At 35.1% G+C, this 17,500-nt stretch overlaps 1 protein-coding gene across 1 annotated transcript; it reads left to right on the forward strand.

The window, feature by feature from the left end:
* Positions 1 to 3,214: 3,214 nt before the first annotated feature.
* Positions 3,215 to 6,754, forward strand: LOC144961780 (uncharacterized). The gene is made up of 2 exons (XM_078894862.1): positions 3,215 to 3,400; positions 3,807 to 6,754. Exons 1-2 carry the CDS (start codon positions 3,345 to 3,347, stop codon positions 5,608 to 5,610), a joined length of 1,860 nt encoding a protein of 619 aa, XP_078750988.1. The 5' UTR covers positions 3,215 to 3,344; the 3' UTR covers positions 5,611 to 6,754.
* Positions 6,755 to 17,500: the final 10,746 nt, after the last annotated feature.

Consider the following 17,500-nt stretch of genomic DNA (forward strand, 5'->3'; position numbering starts at 1 on the left):
TCCAGCACAGAAACAAGTCATCAGTACACATGGCCCGAATGCTGTATCATCTCTTATAGCTGATGTGTCAGGCTTGTTTTGCACACAAGAAGAAGCAGATACCAGACTCTTGTTCCATACTTCTTATTCCTTTTTTTTTTGTTTGTTTGTTGCTTTAGGTCTCTTCCAACACAATTGAGGTTATATGAGAGACCGCTGAAACAAAAAAACAAGCAATCTAACAAAAATAGTACAAATGTAAATCAAAATCATAACCTAAAGATATCATAAGCTAAATTACAAATAACCAAGAACAAACAGGCAGAAGATTTACAGAAAAAAAAATATCCCCTGTCAAAAATACAATCACAAACCAAAGAAGCAGGATTGGCTAGTAAAGAGAAGAAGAAACGACATCACTATCGGATCATACACCCATGCGAACATCATAGGTATATGATTCAAGGGTGATGCTCCCATCCAACCACCCGCTTCTTATTCCTTCTGTCATGGTCTCAGCAAGGTGATGATACATGCAACAGATACTGATGTGGTGGTCATTGCAGTAGCAGTATCAAGTGTTTCCCATAACTGAAATTTGGATAGCATTCGGACATGGTAATAAACTACGTTACATCCCTTGCCATCTAATTGCAAGTGAACTAGGTAAAGATGCATCTTATGGACTTCTTTTTTTCCATGCTGTATCAGGCTGTGATACTGTTACAGCATTTCGTGGAATTGGAAAGAAAACGGCTTAGGCTATTTGGCGCATTATGCCTCACCTAGATCAGGTCTTTGCCCGCTTATCCCATGCTCCAAACCAATTATTCCCAGAGGATTTATAGCAGATGGAAAGATTCGTTGTTCTCTTGTATCAGCGCACATCCCCCATCAGCAGGGTAAATGATGCCAGAAAGCAGATGTTTACTCAAAATTGGAGAATAGACAACATTCCACCAACATCCCATGCATTGGAACAGCATGTCAAAAGGGCTGTGTACCAAGCCGGCACGTCTGGGGACAATCACTTGTAGGAAACCCTGAACTTCCATCACCACAAACGTGGGGCTGGCACAGAGAAGCAGATGATTCTACATGGACTCCGTACTGGACCACTCTTCCAGAGGCAGCCAATGTATGTCAGGAACTACTTAAATGTGGATGCAAAAAGTCTTGTACTAAGAGATGCAAGTGTGTTAAAGCAAACCTCCAGTGCACATTTTTGTGCACATGTTCAGGACAGTGTAATAGACAAATTTGAACCCAGACGCAACATGTATTGTTTAATGTTCTTAGTTTTTCAGCTATTCTTCCTGATAAAACTGCTTATTGTTACATGCACAGAACTGTTTTAACATTCTTTATGGAAGACTTAAAATATTTGTATGGTTGCTAAAGTCATAATCATGATAATCAGCTGTGAACGATACCTGTAAGACTGATAAATAATGGTCAGTTTAGATTTTTAAGCATGTTAATATATTGATTTTTTTCATTTTCATTGTAAACTATTACTTTAATACATTTGAAATATATTTTATTGCATTCCCTGACCTCAAAAACATATGAATAGACACCAAAATCATTGAAATCATTTAATTATTAATTAAATTACAAATAAATCCAGTTTTTGAAAGCGCGGGTGGTTGGATGGGAGCATCACCCTTGAATCATATACCTATGATTTTCGCATGGGTGTACGATCCGATAGTGATGTCGTTTCTTCTTCTCTTTACTAGCCTATCCTGCTTCTTTGGTTTGTGATTGTATTTTTGACAGGGGATATTTTTTTTTCTGTAAATCTTCTGCCTGTTTGTTCTGGGTTATTTGTAATTTAGCTTATGATATCTTTAGGTTATGATTTTGATTTACATTTGTACTATTTTTGTTAGATTGCTTGTTTTTTTGTTTCAGCGGTCTCTCATGTAACCTCAATTGTGTTGGAAGAGACCTAAAGCAACAAACAAAAAAAACAAACAAAGTTTTTGAAAGCGGCCATTTTGAATTTAATTTTTGGCGGGAAAATTTTGAAAGCTATACATTTGAAATAGGTTTTATTGTATTCTCTGACCTCTTAAACATATGAAAAGACACCAAAATCATTGAAATTGGTGACTTATTAACTATTTACAGACACATCCAATTTTTAATGGCGGCCATTTTGAATATTTAATTTTTGGCGGGAAATTCCAGAGCTACAAGTTGGTTCCCGCCATTTCTGAATTCAGCATACTCAAAAACCCCTAGGTGCAAAGTTTCATGCTTCTATCCGGAAGTGCACGCCAAAATCACATATCTGCCCCAGTATAACTTTGTCAGGTTTCGGAAAAAAAAACACCGTATTATAGTGCAAAACCACTATTCAGTGTCAGATACTGAATAGTACAAAACCACTATTCAGTATCAGATACTGAATAGTGCAAAACCGCTATTCAGTATCTGATATGAATAGTGCAAATCCACTATTCAGTATCTGATACTGAATAGTGCAAAACCACTATTCAGTATCAGATACTGAATAGTGCTAGCCTTCCTATTATTGATAGAGTTAGAGTTAGAGTGAGAATGACGAGAAAGATTGCCACTTAATTAAGGAAAAAATTGTCGTATCTAGTTTACTTACCTTCTTTGTTGACTTTTTAATAAAAAGTACATTATTCTCATTTTCGAATGTTTTCAAATTGGAGAAAAGATGAGAATGTCTCGTTTACCGAGAGGGCCATTTTTTTTTTTTTGCTTCACACTTCTCAAAGAAAGACCGCGAAAAGTGGAGGCTGGTCGGCTGGTCCTTGAAAGCTCACCAATGCAACTTTAAACGCATAAGAGTGCTGGGAGTAGCTACAAATAGGTAAAGGAGCGGTGGTTTGCAACTTTAAACACATAAGAGTTTTGGGAGTACAAATAGTGAAAAGCGGTAGTTTTCGCTAATTGTAGTGGTAGTACGAATAACCACTTCGTTTTATTATTTATTTTATTTGTTTTTATTTTTTTTTTCGCTAACTTTGTTTGTTCTGAGATGGATGGTGTAGATTTGCAGTCTTAGTCTTATATATATTTTCTGCTGTGAATAATCTCCATAGTTGATTCGCCTAAAGTGGAGTCTATAGGCATTTGATAATGATGAATAGGTTGTTGCTGTAATGTCAATAGATCTGGATTATATTTTTTATTAACCTTTTCCATAAGAATAAATGACAGTCTAAGATCTAAAATTATTTATTGACATATTGTATTATTGCTTTATTAATTCTCATTCAACATTGTACTTTCTTTACATCTGGTAAAATTTTCAATCTCTATTTATTTCCAGACCTGTAGATTGCATATCAGACGAACCCTTACGAACAATAGATCTAAATACAATGGAACAGCATGAAAACCTGGCGAATTCAGTTGAAGAAAATGCTACCGATCTAACGTAAGATACTTTAATCATCTGATAATTTCATCACTAATCAATTTATTTGTTTTGCTGTGGCACACTGTTATTTTATTTTTAAAAAAATTTTTTTAGTGTATTTATTTTTTGCCGTTACGTATGTTACTGTAATATTTCTACATCTGTGGTTGTTCTGAGATGGATGGTGTAGATTTGCAGCTTTATATATATTTTTTGTGTGAATATTCTCTATAGTTTATTCGCCTAATTTTGAGGATGTTTTTCTGCTGCGTTGAATGCTAGAATTTATTACTTATATATTGTCTTAAAATGTTGCGAGACCTTGAATCTCCTTTAATGAAAAAGTGGCTATATTTTAATACTGATAGAATTAGAATTGATTATGATTACATTCTTTTTTTTTTCTTGCTATTTCATCAAACAGGCCCACAGTGACCAGGAAAAGGAAAAGAGACCCTACTCAGTGGAAAAGGAATGTTTCTAAGACAAAGAGACAAGCTGGTCAGGAGTATCAGAGCCTTAAGACTAAAGAAATAATTCCTGAAAAGAAAGTAAAAACTGTGAAAAATTGTTCAAATTGTAAATTTAAATGTAATGAAAAAATTTCTGAAGAAGAAAGAAAAAATATAAATAAAATGTTTTGGTCTCTGAATGACGAGACAAAAGCTCACTTTTATAGTGAGTACACAATTAGATATGAAAAGGCAAGATGCAGAGCTGTAACCAATGAAAAGCCTAAAGTGTTCAGCTACAAGTACTTTCTGCGATGTGGTGGCACTTCTTTAAAAGTCCAAGTTTGTAAGACATTTTTCTTATCAACTCTTGTTATTTCTCAAATAAGAATTTCATATTTTTATGAGAAACGGAGATGTGTTGAAACTGGTGTACCTTTGCCACCAAAGAGTGGGAAGAATGTTAAAAACAAAATTAGCGATGAGTGCTTAGACGTGGTGAGAAGTCGTATAAATTCCTTTCCCCGTATCCCCTCTCATTATTGTAGGGCTGATTCATGCAGAGAATATCTGGAAAAATCTCTAAATTTGAGTAAAATGTATGGAATGTATCAAGATATCTGTGTGGAAAAAGAAATAGAACCTGTAAAGAAACATAAATATGATGAAATTTTCAATAAAGAATTTAACATTTCATTTTTAGCTCCCAAAAAAGATAGATGTGATAAATGTGAACTTGTATTAAAAGATTCAAAGAATTTAAATCAGGAGGAACTTGCTGCTTCAACAAGCAAAGGTGAAGTGATTTTAAGACTGTTAGAAAAAAACATGAGATTAGGTGATAAAGAGAGGGAACACCTTGTTCAGCATGTTGAAAATTACAGATCAACAAAACATGAGAGGGAGAGGGATAGGAATAGTCAAGAAAAAGCAGTTATCTGCTTGGATCTTGAAAATGTTTTCCCCTTGCCGGTTTGTGGCATTTCAAATTTTTTTTATAAAAGAAAATTAGTCAGTTTTAATATGACTGCTACATTGTCTTTAAGTAAAAAGGCATATTTTGCTGTTTGGCATGAGGGCTCTGGTGGTCGTGCTGCCAATAACATGGCCAGTGCCATTGTTAAAATTCTTGAAGAGGTTTTGAAAGACCATCCTCTTCTGTCTGATATAACGTTGTGGTCAGACTCCTGTGTTTGCCAGAATAGAAATTCTGTAATGTCAACTGCTCTCTCTTTGTTTATTAAGAAAAACAAAAATATTGATATTATTACTCAGAAATTTTGTGAGTCTGGACACAGTTCCATTCAAGAAGTTGATAATGTCCACTCAGTAATTGAGCGTCATCTCAGACATCAGGAAATTTTTAGTCATATTGGATTGATAAAAAAATTAAAGACAATAAAAAACGGTCAAGTAATCCAAATGAGGGACTTTTTTTATTTTCAGAGCTATGCTCAACAAGAGTTTTTTTTTAGTCGTGTGCCTTTTACTAAGATACGCCAGTTACAACTATGTCAAAGTCTTGGCACAGTTAGTTATAAAACCTGTCACCAGTCACCAGAATGGACGACAGTAAGTGTGAGACGGGACCCTTACACCCTGTCAACTAGAAAACGTGGCTGTTCAAATCATAATAGGGCTTCAGAGAAGCACGGGAGAAAATTGAATGTATTAAATAAAAATCGATTGCCTGATGACAAGAAGAAAGATTTATTGTCTATGCTTCCTTACTTTCCCGAACTAGACAAAGTTTTCGTTGAAACTGTTCTGAAGTAGGTAATTCACAATGTAATCTGTATCCAGATCAGGAGTTATAGCAATACATAAAATACATTAATTTCGCTTTATTCTCTTGCTAGTATTAACTTTTCATGACTTATTATTGGTTATCAGTTTTATTGTTGTTTTACATCCTATAATACTCTTAATAGGTTTCTGTATTCTGACTATTAAAGTTTTATACATAATGCATAATGTATGTCATAACCCACATAAATTTTGAATAAGTAGTATATAAACATGAAATATGACATGACTTTTTAAATATAATAAAATTGATTAGGAGTCGCATAACTGGTGCGAGTTAGTATAAGGAGAGAGATATGGAGAGTGAGTGATGGGGTAAATACCTGATAATTGTTATATGCAATTTGAAATAATGTTAATGAAGTATTTATAATTTAGTGGCAATTTTCAAACTTAGAAAGTAAAAAAAAAAATTATTGTTAATCAAGTTGGTCCGGTTTTTATATTGTTATTTTTTCCTCTTTTTATTTTTTTGCATGGAAGCAGGTATTATATTCTGTTATTTGAATAATAAAATGATATGCTCTGAATATATTGATTTGAATAATAAAATGATATAATATGAAAATATTGATTTGAATAATAAAATGATCTGATATGAATATATTGATTTGAAATCGGACTTTGCTTTGTTCATTATTTCCATTTCTAGTTGCTCTTTGCACCACGTAGGTTCAACTGGTATCGATATAGAGCAGTAAAGTTAGGTGCCCCATACGTAAACAAAGGTCGAGAAGCACGTGGCAAACCACGTGTTCCTGTCTTGACAGCTCACGTTCCAATGTAAATAATAGAAAAAAATAACCTTTAAAATTTGGCTGTTAGGTGGCAAAAGAAACACATATTCATAAATACTCGATCATGCATCAAATAATGTCTAGATATGGATATTTTATGGAACAAAAGGTAAAATTTTCTAAAATTTATCAAAAGTTACAGTCTATCTATTTTTAGACCAGAGCAAATTATTGCGCTGGTGTGAACAAAACGAGAATTATTCGGAGCCTGATTTTCATAATAATTTAGCCTTATATTATTATTTCTGCAACTGTTAGATTTTATGTAAACATATTTTCAATACTGAAAGTGTATTGCCTACAACTCAAACTACAAAATTGGGAGACCTATATTGTGCGTAAATTATTCCGGTCCCTAACGGAAATCACTAGCAACTTGTTATTTTTTACGTTTGGGGCACCTAACTTTACTGCTCTATATTTCTTTTTCGTTTTGCACCTTTTGGTTACATGACGTGTTGTCTATCGCATGAAAGTCTTTTTGGATTGTAATCCAGTTCTAAAGGCATGGATAACCTCATACTCTTACGGTTATTTTCTGAATGGGCTCTACTACTCCTACTCCTCCTCTTACTACTACTACTACTACTTACACTACTACTACTACTACTACTACTACTACTACTACTACTACTACTACTACTACTACTACTACTACTACTACTACTACTACTACTACTAAGAATGAACTGCTCAAAAGAAGAAAAAAATGTAGTCCAAATTTAACAATCATGGAATAAAAGCTACTCTGAGACTTGAAGTTATGGAGATGGAATAAAGCAGCACAAAGTTTGTTCAAGTTTTTGACTCCATTATTCCATCTCCAAAACTGATTTTTTTCAAAATCAACGTTTTTAAAAGTTTAAATCATTATTTTAATAAAGGATATGATAGAGTGTTATGATATTAAGGTCCTTGCAAACTCGCATCAAAATCGGACAATAAATAAGTAACCAAACTTTGATCCAAAACTTTAAACTACATTTTCTCAAAACAAGAATATCTGGAGATGGAATAAAGCAGTTCTAAGGCGACGAAGAGTTCAACTTGTAGTTATGTAAATCTATTGTCTTTGAAGTAGTAGATAAGTAGTAGTAGCGCATTGTGGTTGGATCTTCTAATTCCTTCTATTAAGTTTTGACTGTTATCACAGTTGATATTCAAAGACATTTTCTATGACAGTCTAATTGCTATTGTCATGTTACTCTTAAAAAGAAAAGATATTCACAAATCTCAATGCACAGACGTGTATCACAATTCTTACCGATGCTATGAAAGGATCCATAGACTTCAGTGATTGGGTTGTATAATTTTTTTCTTTACAGGAAGGTCAACAAATGGACATCTTTTACATGCCCATCGTAAATACCAGTTACGTGAGTACACCTTTTTAAAATTCAAACCAAAAATGCTCCCCCCACCCCTTTACACACAATAATATACACACATTCTAAAAACAATAAATAAACTAGAACATTGATATTGCGCAATATCCACTGACTATGCTCATTACACTTAAAACGGGCTCCTAAGCCAATAGCAACATGAAAATTGAGGAATGATGTCTGCTGGGTGAGATAACATTTTCCTCCAACATAGACAACGCTGTTTCCGGCCAGGTACTCATTTTACACTGGGGTAGGGTGAGAGAATGTGTTTTCGATCCATGCCGCCTTAAATAAACAGCCAGCAACCGCCCCTGGTGGTGACGTGTGTGTGTGTGTATGTATGTGTGTGTGTGTATGTATGTGTGTGTGTATGTATGTGTGTGTGTATGTGTGTGTGTTTATTTAACTGAAAGGTGATGTCATTCAACCAATATCATCGTCACAAACAAAACCAGCACACCGACCCTGGGATTGCTTACCGTGTCAGACCAAATCATTTGCCACGGGGATTTACTCAGGCTTGTATCATTGTCCTCTATATTCCACCGGACGCATATGGACCGACAGTACTGGAATGTCTGGCGGAAAGTATGAACACCCAACTGACATCAACACCCGATAGCATCGTCCTGGTGACGGGGGACTTCAGTCACGCTCCTCCTGACAACACTTTTCCCCCACAACAACACATCACGTGTGACACCAGAAACGAACGCGCAATCGATCTATTTTACTCAAACATTCAAAACGGATATTCTTCTCGTCAACTGGACCCTCTCGGTGCATTCGATCACAATGTAGTTCTTATGATACCGGAATACAAAACTAAATTAAAATCTGCCCCAGTCGTTTAAAAACAAATTCAGGTATAGGACAGCGATGTAACGAATCGTTCAGTTCGGTTGTTCATCTCGTCTGTGAAATAGCGTCTATCGAATCGAGCATAGCAGTTGTTGAGTTTAACAACATAATATTCTTTTTCTGCACCCCTGTCTAACTTTAATTTTTTAGATATTATTACCGTTCATTCCTGATACAATCACTATATGTGACCCTTCGTCTCGAAACGGTATTATGTCGGGATGAATTGGACCCCGAAAAGTGACTTTAGAATTTAATTAATAGTAAATATCAATTTTTGAGCTTTTGCATTGTGAGAAATTGTCTTCATTCTTTAACATAACAAATCAAAACAAACACCAAGTTTCGTGTTTTTGTCAATAAATTCAATGTTTTGTACCCGAGTCATCCCGACATAATACCGTTTAGAGACGGTGGGTCACATATTGTTCTATACACTTTTCACATTCCAGTTTCCTCTAAATATTTTCTTTGTATATTTGTTTCCTCCCTCGGATTACTTTCTTCAATTTTCTTTCAACTGTTCTCCTTTCATCTTGGTCACCAGCTTTGAATGTATATTTGTTCTCATTTAACAACTCTTTTATCGCTCTTGTCAGTCACCGTTCGTTTTTTTCCAATGATTTTTTGTTTTTCTTTTCACAACATTTTGTTCACAAAAGGTTCTAGAGTTAGTTACTATGTCACAAAGTTCATCGAGGTCATTCGCGAATTCAATAAAGATATTCCAATTGATGGAATCAAAGTACAAATGGACACACAAATATACATAAACATACATACATACATACTCATACATACATACATACATACATACATAATAATACATACATACTCATACATCAACATACATACATACATACATCATACTACATACATACATACTACATACATACATACCATACATCCATCCATCCATCCACCATCCATCCATCCACCATCCACCCACCACCCACCATCATCCCTCCATCCATCCATCCATCCATCCATCCATCCATCCATCCATCCATCCATCATACATACATCACCATCCATCCATCCATCCACATACATACATCATCATACCATACTCCATCCATCCACCATCCACCCATCCACCCACCATCCACCATCCATCCATCCATCCATCCATCCATCCATCCATCACATCACATCCATCCATCCATCCATCCATCCATCCATCCATCCATCCATCCATCCATCACATCCATCACATCCATCCATCCATCCATACATCATATCCATCCATACCATCCATCCATACATACATACATACATACATACATACAATCATACATACATACATACATACATACATACATACATACATACATACATACATACATACATACATACATACATACATACATACATACATACATACATACATACATACATACATACATACATACATACATACATACATACATACATACATACATACATACATACATACATACATACATACATACATACATACATACATACATACATACACATACATACATACATACATACATACATACATACATACATACATACATACATACATACATACATACATACATACATACATACATACATACATACATACATACATACATACATACAATACATACATACATACATTACTGTCACAGTAAAGGTTGTTCACAATTATCTTATTAAATTTTATTTTATTAAGAACTGAATTCATCTCACTCATGTTATATTTCGGTAGGCTTAGATAAACTTTACCTTCTAATATTAGATCGTCTTTCCTTTTATAGCCTTCCCTCGAATTAATTTCTAATTAGTGAATACTTTTCATTCTACATTCTGTCACGTAGCCACTTATTATAAAAGCTGATAGGTCTAACATTTGACACTCACTTTCTCTCCGCAATCTATGCCGGACGGCCAGTCGCTCTATTCCTATATATATATATTGTAAGATTTTTATCTTTTGGACTTTGTAGATATTATATCTACACCATTAAGACGCCGGAGCTTTTAACTTTGATTGTATAATCTTCAAGGATCAAACCCAAGCCCGCTGTACTACACTATAACCTCTTACCAATTGCCTGGAAGTGGAATTTTACGAGTCCAATCCTATTATCAGAGGAATAGATCATCCAAGCCCATCAACTGCCTGGAAACGTAAACTTACGAACCTGAGATATTATCATAAGTTACGTAAAATATTCATATCTCTATTTGTAACTGCCACGATAACTGTTTATCTCTTTTAATTAAATTTCATCATTATTTTTATTTCATTGTAAACAAATCGTTAATTGTTTTTCATTTATAGTAACTAGTAAATTCTGGGGCCTCATTCTACATATATCTTTATGCATAGTCGAGTAGCTCTTTACTCACTTGAGACCATGACATTTTGGAGGGGACACATATAAAGAATTGAATTTATTTAGTTACTTATATCTATTTCATCTAACTTTAAAGTTTAAATTGAAAAACTCTTAATTGCCCCACTTGATCATATTTTAATTGAACTCCCTATTTACAGGATTATTTTTTTTTTCTGTTTCATTTCTTCATTTAAATGGAATAGCAATTTATCCATTCATTCTTTCATTCAAATTGAATAGCATTTTATTTATTCATTCCTTCATTCATTTATTCATTTATAAATTATTCATTCATTCATTGTTCATTCATTTATTTATTCATTCATTCATTCATCCATTCATTCGTTTATTCACTCATTTATCCAATCATTCATACATTTATTCCTCCCTTCATTCTTTCATTCATACATTATCCATTCATTCATTCATCTATTCACTCAGTTATTCATTCATTCATTCCTTGTCCACTTTGTTATTATATCACTCATTTCATTTTGTTGTTTGCCTCATTCATGAATTGTTTTCAATATGTTTACATTCCATAACGATTCATTCACCTATCATCCAATCACTCATTGTTGTGAACACATTTTGTAACTATTGTAAATCTTACGATATTTTATTGTTTTGTATTTCAGACATCACTGTTAAACACTCTTCAATGCCTAATTACAATTGTTGAACAACCATTGAACAAGAGAGAGGTCCCAGCCACGAACTGAGTTGGTAAATATATCCATCATTATTCTCTTTTACATGAGTTGGGCATCACATAGTAACTATAGACATCGTGATTTGTTTTGCATAGTGATTTGTTTTAAATGCATTTTTGGCATATTACTGTTACCGAAAACCACTTATATATTATGTTCTGAAAAGTGAGTCTTTAAAAACTAAATAATAATAAAAGGAGTCTACTAGCCGTCGTGTTATATTTAGTGATAGATAACTTGGGATTATTTTGGCATCCTATTATTGTTATCACACTCTAGTATATTAGCGTCATTGCGAATAATTGTACACAAACTAACGACGAGTCACACACATTGGTGATACATTTTTCGTAGTAAAATAGTTTAGAGTACACGCGATTGACACATTGTTATTGACACAAGTCATAATAACTCCGCATTGTATTGACACATTGCTTTATAAGATATAACGATAAAAGGCATCAAATTCAACATACATAATAAGTTGAAATAAGAGAGAGAGATTTCTAAAAATAGAACAGTTCATTCCAGTAAGTGTAAATAAATAAAACAGTCAGTAACAGTATCCTGTCAATATAATATATATAAAATATCGTAACTAATTTATTGCAACATGGAAGCATATAAAAGATACTTAAGTCTCGCAAAGGACTTAGAAATACCCCAGGAAAGAATATTTTCATGGTGCGAAGAGAAAGTAAAAGAAGAAAAAGAACATGAAGAAAGAATTCGTAGAGAAGAAAATGAAGAAAGAATTCGTAAAGAAGAAAAAAAACACGAAGAAAGAATTCGTAGAGAAGAAAATGAAGAAAGAATTCGTAGAGAAGAAAATGAAGAAAGAATTCGTAGAGAAGAAAAAGAACACGAAGAAAGAATACGTAGAGAAGAACGAGAAGAAAGAGTCCAAGAAAGGGAACTAAAAAGACAAATAGCTTTAGCAGAAGAAGAAACCAAAAGGACCCAAATGATGATGGAAATTGAAAAAACAAAAACCGGTCATGAAAGAAAACATAATAATAGTGATGAATTTTTCGTGAAACTTCCACGCATGCCAACATACGATGAACGCTCAGACTGTCTAGAATCCTTCTTACACCGATTCGAAGTTCAGGCTAAAGGTTATTGTTGGCCAGAAAGCAAATGGGCCACAGCCTTGATTAACTGCTTATCTGGAGAACCGCTAAAAGTTTTCTATACCTTAACAACTGAAGATGCAGATGACTATGGAAAAATTAAAGACGCTCTACTAAAAAGATTTAGATTAACGGAAGATGGTTACCAGGAAAGGTTTCACACTGCAAAACCGGAAAGTGGAGAAGACTTTAATACATTCGTGAACCGAATTACTCAATTTCTAAATCGGTGGCTTGAGTTGGCAAACGTAAAACAAGACGACTTTGCAGGCCTTTACTATCTTACGCTGAAGAATCGAATCTATCAAGCTTGCAACCCAGATTTAGTCGCATTCTTTAAAGAGAGAAAGCCAGAAAACTTGGACAAATTAAAAATCTACGCAGAAAACTTTAACAGCGCACATCCATTGACACCCCTTAGCAGAACATTGAAGGAACCATACTACGCTGCCGCTGCTCAGAGTCCATGTACACCTAAAGTTCAATACTCAAATAGAACGAGCCGATCAATCACTCGGAACACGCAAGTGAAACAGGATGACCATAGTAACAAACCATGGAACAAACAGTTCAATAGAGACCATAGCCGACCCTATCAAACAAAACAAGAAATAGCACTGACAATAATACTGAATATAAGAAAACCAACAAACCTATAATTAAATGTCAATATTGCGGAATGAAAGGCCACACAGCAGACAAATGTTACAAAATCGTGGGATATCCAAAAGAAACTGCAAATGCATCACTCCAAACAGGTGTAAACAATCAGACACGAGTAATGTCAGGAGAAAATATAAATGTGTATTGCGTGAAAGGTATGTCACTTTTAACACAAACTCACAAATCAGGATCGCTATTTTTTTGTGAAGGTAAAGCTAATGGAACTGATTGCAAAATATTGAGAGACACAGGATGCAGTACAGTAGGAATAAAAGCATCTTTGATCAATGACGAAGACAAAACTGGAAAAACGGTACAATGCATCACATTCAGTGGCACAGTCGAAACCTTTGAAACAGCTAACGTGTACATAGAAACCCCATACTATACAGGAATAGTGGAATGCTGTATACTTCCCAACCCCGTCGCTGATGTTATTGTTGGCAATATAAAAGGTCTTAAAGACAACCCAACAGATGTAAAAGAATGGTCATTAACCCAAGAAACAGCTTGTCTAGCAGAAACAAGAAAGATGACTAAGACAACAGAGAAGCCAATGACTATTTCTCTAGAACCACAACAATTTGACAGGAACACGTTCATTGAAGAACAGAAAAAGGACCCGACTTTAACTTCATATTTCAATATCGCAAACAAAAGGACGAAATCAAAAGTTGAATACATCATTGAAAAAGATATTCTGTTCAGGTTACATAGGAAAAGAAACAAAATAGCTAAACAACTGGTCACGCCGAGTATTTACAGAAACAAAATCCTTGGAATAGCTCACGATTCAATAACTTCTGGACATCTTGGGAGCTCTTCCACATTGAAGAGAATATCCGAGAATTTCACATGGCCTGGAATTACTAAAGACGTCCGAGAATATGTGAAATCGTGTGACACATGCCAAAGAAGAGTCGCAAAAGGCAGAATACCGAGATTGCCATTAGAGACAACCCCAGTTATTGAAAAAGTTTTTCAAAAAGTTGCAATTGACATTATAGGCCCTTTAACAAAATCAGATAGAAACCATACACACATACTGACACTAGTCGATTACGCAACCAGGTGGCCAGAAGCGATAGCATTGAAATCAACTACATCGGATCACATAGCTGAAGCATTGATGACAATTTTTACTAGAATAGGCATACCAAATGAGATACTGTCGGACAATGGACCCCAATTTACATCACATATGATGCATGAAACCATGAAACTCATGGGAATCCAACACTCATTCACAACTCCCTACCACCCCCAAGCAAATGGTCTTTGTGAAAGATTTAATGGCACTCTAAAGAAAATGTTAAGAAAAGTGTCAGCAGAAAAACCAGATGATTGGGACAGATACTTACCAGCAATCCTATTTGCATATAGAGAAATACCCCAAGAATCTACAGGCTACTCCCCATTTGAGTTAATGTATGGACGGTCACCTCGCGGCCCGATCAATATAGTAGCCTAATTCCGAATAATTTCAATGCTTAAACAGGAATTTCTGCAAACTAAATATAATCTATTGAGATCTATAATCATCCCAATACCCCTTGTTTCAAATCAAGTAAAGTTCCAAAACCAATTTCATTATGACGTATAAAATATAAAAATTAATGGTAGGGTTGGTGGTAATAATGATATGATGGTGGATGTTGTACTGGTGGTAGTAATGATAATGATGATGTATGTGGTTGTGGTGGTTGCAGAAGTGGTGGTGGTGATATTGTTGTGTTGGAGGAGGTTGTAGTAGTGGTGGTAAGGATGTGGTAGTGATTGTTGTTTTAATGGTGATAGTGTTTTGATGTCGTCGTCGTGGTGGTGGTAATGATGGTGATGATGATGATGTGGTGGAGGTGGTTGTAGTAGTAGTAGTGGTGGTCCTTCATGAAATGATGGTGTGGCGATGGTGGTGGTTGTAGTAGTAATAGTAGTAGTAGTAGTAGTAGTAGTAGTAGTAGTAGTAGTAGTAGTAGTAGTAGTAGTGGCATTGATGTGATGATGATGACGATGATGATGATGACGATGATGATGATGACGATGATGATGATGATGATGATGATGATTATGATGATGATGATTATGATGATGATGATGATGATGATGATGATGATGGTAATGATGATGATGATGATGATGATGATGGTGGTGATAAGGTGTGTACTTGGAAATGAAAAGAGAGATTGATGGCTGATGTGAAAAGGATATGATCCACTTTATAGATTTAAGTTTGTCTGACAGAAGGACAGATAGAGTGTGTTTGTGTGTGTGTGTGTGTGAGAGAGAGAGACACACAGAGGGGGAGAGAAAGAGAAAAATATGAGAGAGAGAGAGAGAGAGAGAGAGAGAGAGAGAGAGAGAGAGAGAGAGAGAGAGAGAGAGAGAGAGAGAAATAGAGACTGCTCCAATTGAATATAGAGATAGCTACAGAAAGGTTAGGTTAAAGTATTGATTGAACGTTATTGTTATGTGTGTTGTGTTTTATTTGTTAATCGTAAATATTAAGTTAACGAATGTTTCATGTTGGCAATTGCCAGGAAATTAACATTTAAGTGAACCATATGTGTGTGTGTGTGTGTGTGTGTGTGTGTGTATCAATGTTAAGTATAGGAAGATGAAAAATGAAAACATATTGAGGCTAAAGAACTGGGTGCTCTTTACTGATTTGTGTGTGTATGTGTGTGTGTGTGTGTGTGAGGGAGAGAGAGAGAGAGAGAGAGAGAGAGAGAGAGAGAGAGAGAGAGAGAGCTCAAAGTAAATCTAGTGATGAGTACAGAACGATGATAGTGAAAAATTAATGAGGCTAAAGATCTGAGTGAACTTTATTGATTTCTATGTGAATGTGCATATGTGTCATGTGTGTGTATGACAGTTAGTTAGAGAGAGAGAGAGATAGATAGATAGAGAGAGAGAGAGAGAGAGAGAGAGAGAGGGACAGAGAGAGAGAGAGAGAGAGAGAAATTGAAGTCAAGGTGTTTGTGATGACCTGTTATTGGTAAGTAGTGGAGGATGAACATGAAAACTAATCGGGACTAAACAAATAAGTGTGCTTTATTGATTTGTTTGTCTATGAGTGTTTGTGTAAAGAAAGATAGAGTTTTGAGCTATTAGTTCGAAGGGTTTTACGGCGCTTGCTTCACTTTTACTTGTAGGTCATTTCAGCACCACTTAAAAGGTAAAAATGGGGCTGTAAAAATATAGATCAAAAGTAACGGAGAAAAGGTGAGACTGGTTTAAATGGGTGACTTCAAACTAACTACATTGGTAGTTTGATCTTGGAGTCCGTTTGTGAGAAACGGACACAAAGATCAAACTATCAATGTAGTTAGTTTAAAGTCACCTAAAAGTTTCACCAAGACACAAGCACAGAATCCTTGTGAGCGTAATACAAAATTTAGAACAACAAATCTAACGTCACACAAAAGAGAGATTATTTACGAAGACAAACACATCATCTCCCAAAAACCATGACTATACATTTAATTGCTTCCCTCCCTGCCAATGAATCTGGCCGGCCAGGAAAAGGATCAAGCCAAGACAAAGACAGAAAGCAATTCTGATCTATGCAAGTAAAGATCCCACTAGGAAGATGATGTGATAGTTGTGCTTGCACTAGAGGTGGTACTGATTATAATGATGGCAGTGATGATGTGGTTGTGGAGATGGTGTTACTGATGATAATGTGATAGTTGCTTTTGTAGTGGGGATGGTCATGATGTCATAATGGTTCAGGAGTGAGAATGACGGGACACGAAAATGGAGGAAATTTTTCAGCGAATAGTTCAAGAGCCATCTATGCGACGATAACGTAAAAATTTGAATTTCATCAAAGTCTACTGAGATGCAATCCAAAATGCGTCTCGCAATAATTTCTAACACCACTTGGAGGAATTTCAAAAGTTGAAAGTGTAATTACACTTTAGGCGGAAGATTCTCAGCCCTGGACCATGG

Source organism: Berghia stephanieae, unplaced genomic scaffold, assembly GCF_034508935.2.
Source record: "Berghia stephanieae isolate SIO BIC M18660-M18661 unplaced genomic scaffold, UCSD_Bste_1.3 scaffold408, whole genome shotgun sequence".
Lineage (NCBI taxonomy): Eukaryota > Metazoa > Mollusca > Gastropoda > Nudibranchia > Aeolidiidae > Berghia > Berghia stephanieae.